Genomic DNA, 14,571 nt, shown 5'->3' with positions numbered 1-14,571 from the left:
GATTACAGGCTTGAGCCACCGCGCCCGGCTGAACTTTGTGTTTTTACTGTGATTTCTCAGGACAAAAAAAATAATACTTCATACATCCAACTAAAACCAAGAAGTATAAAAATCTGAAATCCAATTTTTGCGTGTGTAAGAAAACAGTGGCATAATTTCTGTATGGCATGAGTGCCAACTTAAGACATATGTAGAAACTAAAAGAATATCAGATATTTACATTTAAACACTTAAGTTTTACATATATTCTGTTTTAAAAATTCTGCTGTCAGGTGATATTAAGCAAATGCTAAGTATAAATATTTCTACAGGATGAAGATTTGAAATGGGTAGAAGAAAATATTCCCTCTTCATTCACAGATATGTAAGTATCTTCTGTTACAGTTTGATTCTAAATTTTAGACTATAGTTTAAAAGGGATCGTTCTCATCCTTTGTGATGTGCTTTTCGAACCTCACACTTCCATATACTTGGGTAAGCCCCTACCATCAGTGTGGCCCTTACAGAACTACAAAGAAAACAAAACCCTGGCTTGTTTCGTTTTTCACTGTACAGCAACCATTTTAAAACTAGTGGCCTCTAACCAGCTCTAGCTTTTTCTGATCTGCCGTTACCAGGATCATTTCATTTTTTATCTGTTATGGAAAATGTCAAACATATGTAAACTTTTTTTTTTTTTTTAAGGTAACCACAGTACCATGTATTGTGAGGAAACTTTTGGAGGAAAAACATGAGTATAGGAATCCCCTCTGGAAACTTTGAGCTCTTCAGGATCCTTTTTATCTATGTCCTGTTTGACACAAGAATTCCAGATAGCTGTTTCTATAGTAATTAATAGAATAGCCAAGTATGATAACATTTTTTTACATATTGATCTTTCCCTTCCTAGCCCCCATCTGGTTTCTGTTTAGATAGTTTCTGTGTAGTATGATATTCCTTTTGCCTGAAGAATTGCCTTTACATTTCTTTCTTATAGTGCAGATATGCTGGTAGTGAATCTGTCAGATTTTTGTTTGTCTGAAAAAGTCTTTGTTTCACCTTTATTGAAGATATTTTTGTGGGAATAGAATTCTTTGTTGACCTTTTTTTTCTTTCAACACTTAAAAGGTTGATCACTTGAATGTCTTCTGGCTTTCATAGTTTCAGAAAGATGTCTGCTTCAGTTCTTATCTTTGTTCCGCCACATGTTATATGGATTTTGTTTGTGTGGGTTGAGGTGTTTTTTGGGTGACAAGGGCAGGGAAATTGGCTGTCTTCAGGATTTTCTCTTTATCTTTAGTTTTCATCATTATGAATATGATGATTCTAGGTATGCATGGGCATATATTTTCCTTTCTCTTGGCTGTATACCTAAAGTGGAATTGCTAGATCATATGGTAACTCTATGTTTAACATTTTGAGGAAGTGCCAAGCTGTTTTTCAAAGCAGCTGCATTATTTTACAATCCTATCAGCAATATATGAGAGTCCTAACTTCTCCACATTTTTTGTTAACACTTATAATTGTCCACCTTTTTGATTTTAGCTCTTAGTGACTATGAAGTGATATGTCATTGCACTTATAAGTTACTGGAATTCAAACTGCCTTGTTAGGGAACTAGTGTTATTTAACTATGGAATTCAAACTGCCTTGTTAGGGAACTAGTGTTATTTAACTATGGAATTCAAACTGCCTTGTTGGGGGACTAGTGTTATTTAAACTGTGGTAACTGAAATTAATGTATAAATAGTCTATGCAAAGTAAGAACTGCCTATTCATTATGAAACTAACAATACACTGTTATACTTTATTTTAGCAGTCAGAAAAGGAAAATATGGGTGTATATATTCTTTTATATTTACCCACGTGTTTACTATTTCTTCTTTCTTTCCTCTATATATGAGCTAAGACCTTCCTCCTATATGTCTTTCTTTAGTATTTCTTATAGGATAGGTCTGCTGACAACAAATTCTCTCAATTTTATTTATGTGAAAATGTGTTTACTTTGCCTTCCTTTTTAAAGGATAGTTTTGCTGGATGTAGAAATCTTGATTGACTTTTGTTTGAGCACTTCCAACATGTCTTTCCAATATCTTCTGGCTTTTGTTGTTTTTGAGGAGAAAGTAGTCATTAATTGTATTGTTCTCATGTGTGTGACGTGACATTTATCTTTTGCTGTTTTTCTGATTTTTCCTTTACATTTGGTTTTCTGCAGTGTGTTTATGATATGCCTAGGTATGGTCTTTTTTTTTTTTTTGTCTATTCTCCTTGCGATTTTTTGAGCTTCTCGGATCCATGTCCCTTGGTCATTTTCCAGTGCCTTCAGCTACTTTTTAAAAATTTTTTTTTTGAGACAGAGTCTTGCTCTGTCACCCAGGCTAGAGTGCAGTGCAGTGGCGCAATCTCAGCTCACTGCAGCCTCTGCCTCCTGGGTTCCAGCAATTCTCCTGCCTCAGCCTCCTGGGTAACTGGGATTACAGGCAGGCACCACCACACCCAACTAATTTTGTATTTTTAGTAGAGATGGGGTTTCACCATATTGGCCAGGCTGGCCTTGAACTCCTGACCTCAGGTCATCTATCTGCCTCGGCCTTCCAGAGTGCTAGGATTGCAGGCATGAGCCCCTGCACCCAGCCAGCTACTTATTTTTGACCAGGTTTTGTCAGTGTATTTTGTGGAAGGAATCATCTGACCTTTTCTGTCCACCTTTATTTGCTCTCTTGTATTGCAATCACTTTCTCTGTGACCCTTTTTTCCTTCTTTCTTTGTTTCATTTTCTTTGTTGTTTTCCTACCACACATTAAGATTTCTGTTGAATTTATTCTCCCTTGGGTGCCTTGTAATTTTCTCCATCACTGGAATCATTTTTGTCTTTTTCATTAACTTTTTTTCTGATTATGATTGATTCTTTGAATTTCTTCGTGCTTTGTTTTTATCTACTTCTACTCTTGGTTTTTAGATTTCTTTTTTTTTTTTTTTTTTTGAGACGGAGTCTTGCTCTGTCGCCCAGGCTGGAGTGCAGTGGCAAGCTCCGCCTCCCGGGTTTACACCATTCTCCTGCTGTAGCTGGGACTACAGGCATCCGCCACCTCACCCGGCTAGTTTTTTTTTTTGTATTTTTAGTAGAGACGGGGTTTCACCGTGTTAGCCAGGATGGTCTCCATCTCCTGACCTCGTGATCCGCCCGTCTCGGCCTCCCAAAGTGCTGGGATTATAGGCTTGAGCCACCGCGCCCGGCCGGTTTTTAGATTTCTTACTGTAGAATGCCGAGACCAGCTCAGTCAGGGAGACCCTAACCCAGCGGCGCTAGAGGAATTAAAGACACACACAGAAATACAGAGGTGTGAAGTGGGAAATCAGGGGTCTCACAGCCTTTAGAGCTGAGAACCCCGAACAGAGAGTGACCCACATGTTTATTAACAGCAAACCAGTCATTAGCATTGTTTCTATAGATATTAAATTAACTAAAAGTATCCCTTATCGGAAACGACAGGATGGGCCGAATTAAATGAAAAAGTTGGGCTAGTTAACTGCAGCAGGAACACGCCCTTAAAGACACAGATCACTCATGCTTTTGTTTGTGGCTTAAGAATGCCTTTAAGCAGTTTTCCCCGCTGGGCGGGCCAGGTGTTCCTTGCCCTCATTCCTGTAAAGCCAAAACCTTCCAGCGTGGGTGTTAGGGCCATTATGAACATATCACAGTGCTGCAGAGATTTAGTTTATGGCCAGTCTTGGGGCCAGTTTATGGCCAAATTTTGGGGGACTTGCTCCCAACAGTAGAATGTTTTTCATGTTACCAAATGTTCTTTTTAAGTTACTGTGTTTAATTTGGAGTATTGTGTGTTATAACTATAGTTTTCTTCTACTGTAAAATGTTGTGATTTTCATTTTCCTTCTTTTTTCTTTCCTGCACTATTATATGGAATTGATTTTGGTTTTCCCATTCTGAGAGATTTTATGATGAAGGTTCCTGGTTTGAGTGCCTTTTTCCATCAGTACACGTGAATTGTGGTTTCTTTTATGGATGACATTGATGGTATGGAGTAGGAGAGATTGGTGGTGTTTTGTTTTTCTTTTATTTCTGCAGACCTTTCCACCCCCCCCGCCCCCCCACTTTTTACTGTCTTCTTTTTTTTTTTTACTACGCTATCACATCTCCAAAGAATATTCCTCTTTTTTATGTATGATCCTTTCCTGAAAACAATGATCGTTCAAGGCTGCTACTTTTTGAGCCGCTCGGTTTGAGCCCCTTCCGTGTAGCAGGGGCTGTGAACTTCTTCCAAGTCACTGGTTTTATTCAGTCTGTTGGTACTAAGTGTTGGGCTTTTTTGGAGGAGTTGATTTTTGTCTGTGGTTGTCTGAGTCCTCCCACCCCTGTACTGTTTTTCCCAAAGTCTCTCAACCCTCTCTTTCCCCTGCTGTCTGTACCCATGAGCTTGCAGTCACAGCAGGGTATCTGTTGGGATTTGACATTTATTTCTCTATTTACATATAATTTCAAGTTTGTGGTGTTTTTCTGGTAATGCTGAAGGTATGTGTCTTTTGTGGTTTTGTTTACGATCCTTAGTAATTTTATGGTTTTTTGAAAAAGACTATATGGAGAGATTCAAATTAGGTGGCCACCACTATTTTCCAGATTTGGAAACTCACGACTAAGCATTTTAGAAGGAAATTATGTAAGCAGGCTTACCTCCTACTGTGCCATCTCTTCTTGCTGGAAACCAATAAGGCTCCTAGGTAGTTCTCTTTACATGTGAGAAAGTCACCATTCGCTACTATTTTTTTTTCTGTAGATAGAAATACCTTCTTGGTTATGAAAAATCCTTTGAAATATAGAAGATTAAACTGTTGTATTTGATGTCTTCATGAACCATTTATGTGAAATGAGTAGAGCTGTATAATCTAAGATGATTTCCAAAATTTTAGGTTCTTGGGAACCTTTGCTTCTTCACTTACGAAAACTTTAACCTAAGAAATGTAGCCCAGTGCTATCCAAAATTAATGTACAATGTACATAGCAAGTTTAGTATTTAGACTTCAAACACAAAGAAAAGCCTTCCCCTTATACATCTGTGGAAATGGAACAAAAATTTTATAAGTCATGGGACATTTTAAACAGATCATGAATAACCATCTGATATGTATTATGAGATATTGGTATGATATTCACTGTGAATTTCCTCATCTTCGATAACCCATGAAGGTGACATTAGCTTAGCTTATTTCCCTCTTTAATGCACTGAATCATTCTTAATAAGTTTTAAGTAGTCATTAACGTCACAGCAGGGACCATTGTTGATGTTGCTAGTGTTTAGCTCTAAACAAAGTGCCAAGCATGCAGCAGACTGCCTTCTGGTTCACCTTTCCTCTAACGCCGTCTTCTCCCCCATATTTTCCTTAATCGTATTATTCCAAACAGTCTACCTTGGCTCCTTCCTCACACCTAGTCAGTCTCCTGGTCCTCCTGGCTTCACCATGGACCGCACTGTAGGTACCATCCTCTGGAGCTGTGCATGGCTCTTTCGTGACAGAACTTTGGCACTTGCACATTTCCTTCAGGTTCTCGTCCCTCAGACCTCTGTTGCACATTCAGACTGTATTAAACTTACTTAACATTCGTTACATTCTTTTTATCTATATTATCTTTATTGAGCAAAAGTTATGTTGTATGACTCTCTCTCTAGTACCCTTCGCTGGCAGACATCCAGACAGTGGTCATAATGACACAGAAGTTAAGCAAATGCTGGATTCTGTAAATACCACCTTTCGTAATGTGTTTACTCATAAGTGGGTTAAGTCTGCCATAAAATTTTTGGATCAGCACATTTGTGTAATCATCACTCAGATCAAAAAAACAGAATAATGCTACTGCCCTAAAAAGCCCACTTCCCATTTCCCTTTCAAATCAGGAGCCCACTTTCCCAAAGGTCCTGCTGTCCTGAAGTCTACAACTGTAGATTACTTGTCAGTTTTTAAAATTTTATCCCTCAAGAGATCATCCATTTGCTTTGCTGTATAGTATTCCATTGTCTGAATAACCCACAGTTTACCCATTGGGGTTATTTTCAGTTGAGTGCTATTGAGAACAGCACTGCTGTGAAAGCTCTCCTGCATGTCTGACTGCGAGCATAGGTGCTCCCTTCTGTCACCTGTGGATATCCAGGAGTGAGAATTGGTGAGCCATGGCGTGTGCCTGTATTCGGCTTTTGTGGATACACTGGCCTTACTGTTAACATTATTACCTTTTTTCCCCTTTTATTTCAGAGCTCTTCCAGTGTTAGTGGATTCAGATGAGGTAAAATATATTTTTGCACATTTCCTTGGAGCTGATATTTTCACAAAGTAGAGAAGTATTTCAGAAAGAAGTTCTGAAAACTAGTTTTTAAGATTATAAATTGAGCAGACAGAAAGATGCTATGAATTGATTTGTGGGTAAAGTTGGAAAGATTTATGGATAAAGTCCCCATTTCAAACAAGAACAAGATAATACTTATTGGTATGAAAGAAATGAAGGATTATTTTATGACATCTTGATTCTATGGTTTTCTGAAATCTTGTATATACATAGGAGTTTAAAAGATTTTAAGATGGCAGTTCGTCTAAGTTAATCTCTGATACTTGTAGACCTTTTGCTGAGATATTAAAGTTTCTATCTCATTTTCATTTACTAAGCAGGAAATTTGGATAGAGGATGTGGATTTAGGAAAGGTTTTGGGAAAAAAATTAGCTATGGATCACATGGACATTGAGTTGTGGCACAAGGCAGGAAGAAATCTGAAGTGTAAGAATTAAAGGCTGGATGCATGGAACATTAACTTTCAAAAAGGAGGAGTGGAGGGAAGTCAGTGGTAGCTAAGTAGTAACTTGTATGGCGGCTGTAGCACATAAGAGGAGCCAGAGCTGTATTCGTTGAAAGAGAAGGGAAATGATTTTGGCATCAGTCTGTTATCTGACTGTACTGGGACAGGAAGGTTTGAGAAGGTCTTACTGTAAAACAGTTAAACTTCAAGATATATAACTCTACAGAAAGATGTAGCATTACAGAAAGATCCATAACTCTACAGAAAGATGTAGAATGTAGATTAAAAGTAATTTAAATGCCCCTTTAGAAGTAATTTTATGCTACATCTTTCTGTAGAGTATTTAAAGTATTAGTAAATAATTCATCTGTAATTTCAATAATACATTAATTTAGTAAAGTGAGGCCAATCTCTAGATGAGCTAGGCCTAAGAAATCCATTTTAGCTCCATTCCTGCCTCTCACTGGAGATTCTGAACTTGACATGTTTTCTAGATAGCAAGAAGTTGAAGTTTTCTGAACTTCTCAGCAGATAACTGACTATACATTATTGGAGAATATGGATTATATGGTTATTTTTTAATTTTTAAGTTTTTTGTAAGGATGAGGTCTCACCGTGTTGCCCAGGCCGGTCCCAAACTCCTAGCATCAAGCAATCTTCCCGCCTCGGCCTCCCAAAGTGCTGAGATTACAGGCATGAGTCACTGTACTTGGCCTTTTATTTTCTGTATCTGATATTTCCATGTATATTATGGAATATATTTACTTCCCCTAAATGTGGCTGTTGAAAGATTCGAAATTGTTTGTTAGGATTCTGGAAGTAGCTTCAACATGTTGATACATACCTTCTTTTTTTTTCTTTAGGAAATCATGACCAGATCTGAAATGGCTGAAAAAATGTTCTCTTCAGAAAAGATAATGTGATTGGAACCCATATAAGCGAAATGTAGTTAAGTCTGAAGGACTATCCTTCATCAAGACTGAAAGCGAGCTTTGTTTTGATATTGCATAACAAATTTCTATTGTGTTATCTGGGAAGTCTGTGTGTCAAAATGAAGAATTCAGGTGGTAGGAGGGTTCTGCAGTCCTTTTAAAGCTGACTCTTGAGTGTCAGTTGAATATCCATTAAATTGGATTTGGAAATAACCTGAGGAAAGTATTATGAGAAAGATCTGCACAGATGCCTCTTAGCTTACAGGTGGCAGGCCTGTGGGTTTGGGTTCTCCCTCTTTTCTCTGGAACATATAACAATTCCAGATTAAAGAAAAATGTTTTTTAATGAATACCCTTGGTCTTTTTTCTAGTCACCTTTGAGGTAGATATTGTGATTTTCTGGAGTATAGTATATCCGTGTCTCTATGTCTTGGGTTTACTAGATGCAATAGTACTTTTCTTTGACATTTGTACTGAAGTGATTTGATATTAAGTAAAACAGTTAATTGTTTGAATATAGGCGTATTTATAGGTCCCCCCCGCCGCTTTATAAAAATCTGTACAAAGCCCTTGTTTGAGTCTCATCATGCACATCAAATCATGGAGTTAGGTCTTCTCTGAGCTCAGGGGAACACAAGTGCACAGAGAGATGTCTTGAGGGTCACTACCAAAGAATTACCCTCATTGTCCCTCACTCAGGCCATGTGTACGTGTGATGCTGCTGAGTCTGCTGGGGTGGGTGGTGGCCACATGGCTCCCCCAAAGCACTTCCTACCTGGCAAGCTGGGAGACCCATTACTGGTGAACTTTGTGGAAATTTAGAACTGTATCTTTTACATAATCTTGGCATATTACATTTCATAATAAAAACATATATTTATTTGCATGCCACATCACTTGATTTTATAGTTTCTTAACCTTCAACCATGTTTTGTACCTTATTTCATTACATCATATATTTGTAATGTGTAATATGAAATCTTTTACTTTAATATCTTTTTTTAAAATGTAGAATGTTCTAAACTTGAAAGGCAATTGAATGTAGTATGATGAAAATGTGAATGTTTTGCTGCTTTCATGACCAAAGATACAGGGCTAGTGGACATATAGAATAGTAATTAAATCTAGAATCTTGTATGTCTTGTCTTTGAAGGAGTTCTAACCTTGTAAATTGAGAATGACTTCAGAGAATTTTGATTAAGAAAATATTAAAATCTTAACCGGCACAAACACTCCAATTTTTTTCACTGTGAAGCCGCAAGCAAATTTTTTTCTTTTTTTTTCAAAAGCCTACCTTCTGAATTTATCTCTTGTTTACTCATTTCAGAGAGGGTAGTAAAGAAGATCTATTTCTGGTAGTCATATCTCTTGAAAGATATTGGCAAATGTGTTTTCAGTCGTGACCATGTGGAAAGTGAACAGTGTTGGCAAACATTACTGAGAAAATCATGCTTTTCAAGATGCCCTTGCTTTGGGATATCTTTCCTAGGGAGAAAAAAATCCTAATTTAACAATTGTGAATTCCGTTTCTTATATCAGTTTCTGCTGCAGTAAAGGGTTCCCACCCACTACAGTTCCCAGCATTTATATTCTGTTGTATTCTCCCCTTTGAGTCCAGTAACATTTTTATCTAATACCCCACTCCCCAAGTTTTGAGACAGATTGACCCCCTATTCATTATGTGGCTCTAGTTGAATTTTAAGATGTGGAATACTGGGCTTGCAGGTAGTAGGAGCTGCAAATCTGGTAGAGTGGGAGTGAGGAGTTAATGGTGAGTATGATAATAAGGGAAACTGCCTCTGACAGAACCTCAGTAATGTTTACCAAAACATGTCTTTCTACAGCTGGTAGGATAAATGATGCTACCTCTGTAGCTCAGCTACAGGCTGCGGTGCAAACTTTTCTTCCATCCAGAGAAAGCAGAATTCCCTCCTAGTAGCCTCATCACAAATACTGTTTCTAGAAGGGCATGTGCTATCTGTCACCTTCAGTAATATTTGTGCCATCTCTTGATGGCTGATGACCTGGATCGAGTATTTCTATGAAGGGCCTTCTTAGGCCCCTCACATACGCAAGAGGGGTGCTCTAGTGCCATAGTTCACAGGACGAACATCAGGAGAAGTTATACCTAGGGGTACTGAGCAGCTCATCATCCCTGCTTCTGCTCAGAGTTTCCTGAAACTGGCCATCAGGTCCTCTGAGGCACTCAAATCAGTTTACTTTTAGCACACCCCCATCAGGATGGGTCTCCCTGTTAGTGAGGGAATCTAAGGATACGGGTCTGGTGTGATGTTTTTCTAGGCAAAATGCTTAAGTGTTCTGGTTATGCCATTCATATTAGATTCATATGATGTGTGAGATTTGCTTAAAAGGGAATTTTCATGATTTGATTTAGATTAGTATTTAAATATCTGCTTTAGACAGCAATTAAGTTTATTGCAAAAATAAGGAAAAACGTGAATATGTGAATTTTTTAAGCTTGAGAGATGATAGAATATTCCCATATTTTTCTTGTAAAGAAAATAGTATTTTAACTTACACATCCTGTAGAAAATACCACCTTTTCCCCTTGTATTACAGTACAATGTTTACACTACTATACTGTCAAGCTGAAAGTATAAAAAATGTACATATACATTTTGATTTATATATCCTTTTCTTAAAAAAAAATTTGAATTTGTTGCACTAGGCTGTACATGACTAAAGTTGACAGATGCGATGCTAGATTTATAATCATTAGTTCTGGTACTTGTGTCTTTGTATGATCAAAGCATGTAATAAGCAATACAAAATACCAAGCCTTAGAAGAAGGTTAACATACTGGTTAAGCATATTGAATGTATGTAAGTGGCAAAACTGGATTTTTAAGGAAGCATACATTATAATATTGGAGCTCAGTACTGCGTGAAGAAACTTCTTTAAAACTAGGAAACATTCATTTATTTGGGGAGAAATTCTAGGAGTTTAAGAAGTTGTATTTTTCTGTTTTAAAAAGTTAAATTATTCTGTAATTTGGAAGAAGTTTCGTTGAATGTAGGACATAACTATTTGAAGGGTTTTCATTTGAAAAATTGATGTATTTTGTGCCTTAATATTTTGTTCTTTTAATAAAAATGCTCTGAAATTTTGAGTGATTCTTGATAGTATTTATTGGTGCCAGGTTATATAAATCTGTAGGACATACAGACATATATAGACTCCAGTAGCTGGCAGGACATAAAATTCTTAAAACAGGAGGCACAGCTAATCAAACATGGAAAAGTGTTCAGCCTCAGTGGTGATAAAGAAATGCAAAACAAAAGATAGGGGATAGTTTAAAAAATCAAATTAACCTAAGTTTATACTGTGGTATATTTGTAAAATCCCTTTGCTTTCAAAGTCTGATGAAATGAGCACCCTTATTCATGATGATAATATAGTTGATTCCTTTTTTGTGAAAAGTTCAACAATGTGTTTATAACCTTTGAATACTGTCAATTCTGGTGATGTTTTAAAAAAATGATTCAAAATGCAGAATAAAGTTTCTGTACAAAAGTTTTTATTATAACATTAAAGTAGAAATAACATTAGAGATAAACAATATCATAGTTAAGTGAATTATGGTTTAACCAGCTACTTTATGGGATATTGTCTAGCCATTAAATTATGAAGAATTTATAATAAAAATACTCATAAGAACTGATGCAGCGGCACATATGTGAATGCTTGTCTGTGTAAAAATAAGGTGGAGCGACTTACTCTCATGGTTCAGAAAAAATGCATTATATCTTCCAACTTTTCTATAACTTTATTATTTTGAAATAAAGATAATTAAAAAAAAAAGTAGAGAAAGGATTCTGTAGAAAAGCACCGGAGTGGCACACATGGTTAGTGTTGAGGCTCAGCTAGGCTGTGGTCACAGCTTGATTTGAACCTTTCAAAAACATAAGACATATAGTTTATTTCTTGCTCATGTGACCATTCTGCAGTAGTGGTGGGGAGGGCCACCCTCCTCCACAGGGTCCCTCAGACACCCGGGATTTATTTCCATCTGGTGGACCCACCATACCCTGGGGCCTCATTTTTACCCCTAATTTTCTAAGGTAAACATATTCAACATAACTATGTAAAAATAATAGTGCCTTAATTAGGCTGTATATCAGAAAAGCTAGAGAAATGTGTTCTTGGGCCACAGCTTAATCTTATTAATTAAAAAAGAAATCCATCTTGCTGTTAATCGATGGGACATGGGGAATTTTCTTCATGGACATTCTCCCAGCTTTGACAGATGAGGAGTGAGAGGGACAAGATGGGTGGTCCCAGAGGGAAAGGAAGGGCTGTTGTCATAAGAGTGATGAGAATTTTGGGAGACTTGGGAGCACTTGCAGAGTGCCAGGCTTTGGTAACCACTGTATTCTCACAGTAGCCAATGAGGTATTATTTCCCTTGGTTTGTAGATTAGAAAACTGAGAGAGGGGTCAAATAATTTGACAGTTTACCCTCTTGGCAGGTGGCAAGGCTGGTATAATACTGGTGGGAATCATCCTGGAATTAATGTCCTCGAAGTCCTGAGGAGAGAGGAGTTTGGTTGACAAAGTGCTGTTTGTTTGTTAGAGAAGGTTAAGTAAGATAATGTATCTAAAGTGCCTGGTGCATAGCCTTCAGGAGACAGCTAAGGTTAACGTGAAAGGTACAGCAGTGATTGAGGCGTGACTGAGACTCAACTGAAACAAACAGCATACGAAATTCAAACACCTTCCAGGATTGATTCCCTTGTTAAAATGAAGTTACCCAGGGCAAGTTCTATGCCCCTTAAGTGATAGGGAATTCACAGCTACATTAACAGAGACTGACCTGATATTTACATCTGGTCGGAGGCTGACCTGATTTATATCTGAATTCAGATGGAAATAATTTTGACAGTATTTCCTTAAAATCATTTTGAAAAAGTAACAAACTGCAATGGAAGTTTATGCACAGGAAAAAATGTGAAAGCTATCCAGCAGGTGGTGCCAAAGTAATGTCTCTTGAAGTGTTCTACTCTTTTCTCTAATTCTTCCCTTTACAGTTTTTATAAATTTACTTACCAAATGCCACTAAACAAACTTGGGGATGAAGAAAAAACTTAGAAATAATTCACACAGCACTGCCCTGGAAAAACAGTTATCTTGGTATACTTTAAAACTTTAAAGCTGGAAAGGGCCTTTAAGAGCATTTTATAAATGGGAAAATGGAGGACCAGGAAAGCTTCACTGGCTACAGTTCCCTCACACCAGGGTCGAAGACTGCCTCCTAGTTTGTTTTTCTCACCACTGGTCCTTATTGTCAGGGGGAAAAAGATGCCACAGAAGGGTTGGACTGGGCATCAAAAATTGAAATACATTTTATATGCTTTGGTTACCCCTTGCTACGTCATTTCATTTGACTTCATTGTCTTTCTTTTCAGCTTCCAAATTCTTGTCTCTACATGGTCATAATTCCAGTTCTCTGTTTCTTCATTTGATAAGTGGAGATTTTCTTGGGGTTCAGTGGAGTCTGCTAGAAAGGCTTGTCCTTATTTGACCTGAGTCACAGCTTTCCCATTGCTAAATGTCTCTTTCCAGGGAATGCTTATTAAAAGTATTCACGGGCATGTTTTTAAATGTCACAGCTGCCTAAAGCAAAAAAAAATAACACTCAAAGCAGACGATAGACTGACCAAAAACCTTAAAAGGAAAATCTAAAGAATGAGGTGAGCATAAGGCCATTGAAAAACCTTCAACATACTTATGGGAATCTAAAAGGTCACATGCATGCATAGGCCTCTGTGCATGCTCAGCGAAGACCACAAACAAGAAGTGAAGGCTAAGGCAGAGTCAGTTGTAAACTGCGTGAATGAGTGCTGAAGGTGTGCCCCACCATACACACAAGCACCGTGGCAAAGACTGGGAGATTTACTAGTTCCGAGAGGTTAAGAAAGTCTCTGTCCAATAATTGGCTAACTATTACATAACTGAGTAGAGACTTTAGTGACCACATACTACAAAATATACAGCCTTTACGGAATTGGTTTAGAGAAGTCACTAAACAACCTCTACAACAAGTAGTAACAACAGCAAACCATTGAAGGGGAAAGAACTGATTTTCAGAGTTACCACATTATATTACTTAAAATGTCTAGTCTTTACCAAGAAATTATGACATAAGCAAAGAAATGAGAGTGTATCTCTCACAAGAAAAAAAAGAGCATCAAAACAAAATGTTCCTGAGAAAGACCAGATGTTTGACTTACTAGACAAAAACTGTAAGCTGTTTTATAAATATTCAATGAGCTAAAAAAGTATAAACAACAAAAGTATGAGAATGATGTTTGACCAAATAATGTCAATAGAGATAGCAATGATAAAAATGAACCAAATGAAAATTCTTATCTTGAAAAGTACAATAACTGAGACAAAAAATTTATTAGAGGGTGCTCAAGAGCAGATCTGAGCAGGTAGAAGAAAATCAGTGAATCTGAATATAGGTCAATTGAGATTATTCAGTGTGAGGAACAAAAAGAAGATAGAATGAAGAAAAATTAACGGAGTCTCAGAGACCTGTGGAACAACCTCAAGCATACAGACACACATAGTGAGAGTACTAGAAGAAGAAAAGAGAGGAAGAAAAATATTTGAAGAAATGGTGGTTGAAAACTTTTGAAACTTGACACAAAAACAGTCCACCTAAGCAGAAAGATTAGCAAACTCCAAATAAGATAAACTCAGAGATATCTGTACTGAAACATCATAATCAAATGATGGAAAATCAAAACCAAAGATGGAGTTTTGAAAGCAACAAGAGAGAAGTGACTCATTGCATAGTAAAAATCCTCTGTAACATTGACAACTAATTTTTTCCCC

General features: G+C 37.2%; 1 protein-coding gene across 1 annotated transcript in view; it reads left to right on the top strand.

Moving 5' to 3' along the window:
* Window positions 1-10,846, top strand: part of TMEM87B (transmembrane protein 87B) — a 69,200-nt gene extending 58,354 nt beyond the window's left edge. Inside the window, exons 16-18 of the mRNA XM_011953087.1 lie at window positions 312-364; window positions 6,244-6,274; window positions 7,643-10,846. Coding sequence (XP_011808477.1) covers window positions 312-364; window positions 6,244-6,274; window positions 7,643-7,702 — 144 coding nt within the window. The 3' untranslated portion in view covers window positions 7,703-10,846. The remainder of the gene's footprint in view (window positions 1-311; window positions 365-6,243; window positions 6,275-7,642) is intronic.
* The last annotated feature ends 3,725 nt before the right edge of the window (window positions 10,847-14,571 follow it).

Source organism: Colobus angolensis, unplaced genomic scaffold, assembly GCF_000951035.1.
Source record: "Colobus angolensis palliatus isolate OR3802 unplaced genomic scaffold, Cang.pa_1.0 Scaffold356, whole genome shotgun sequence".
NCBI lineage: Eukaryota > Metazoa > Chordata > Mammalia > Primates > Cercopithecidae > Colobus > Colobus angolensis.
This window is presented reverse-complemented; position numbering and strand designations above follow the sequence as displayed.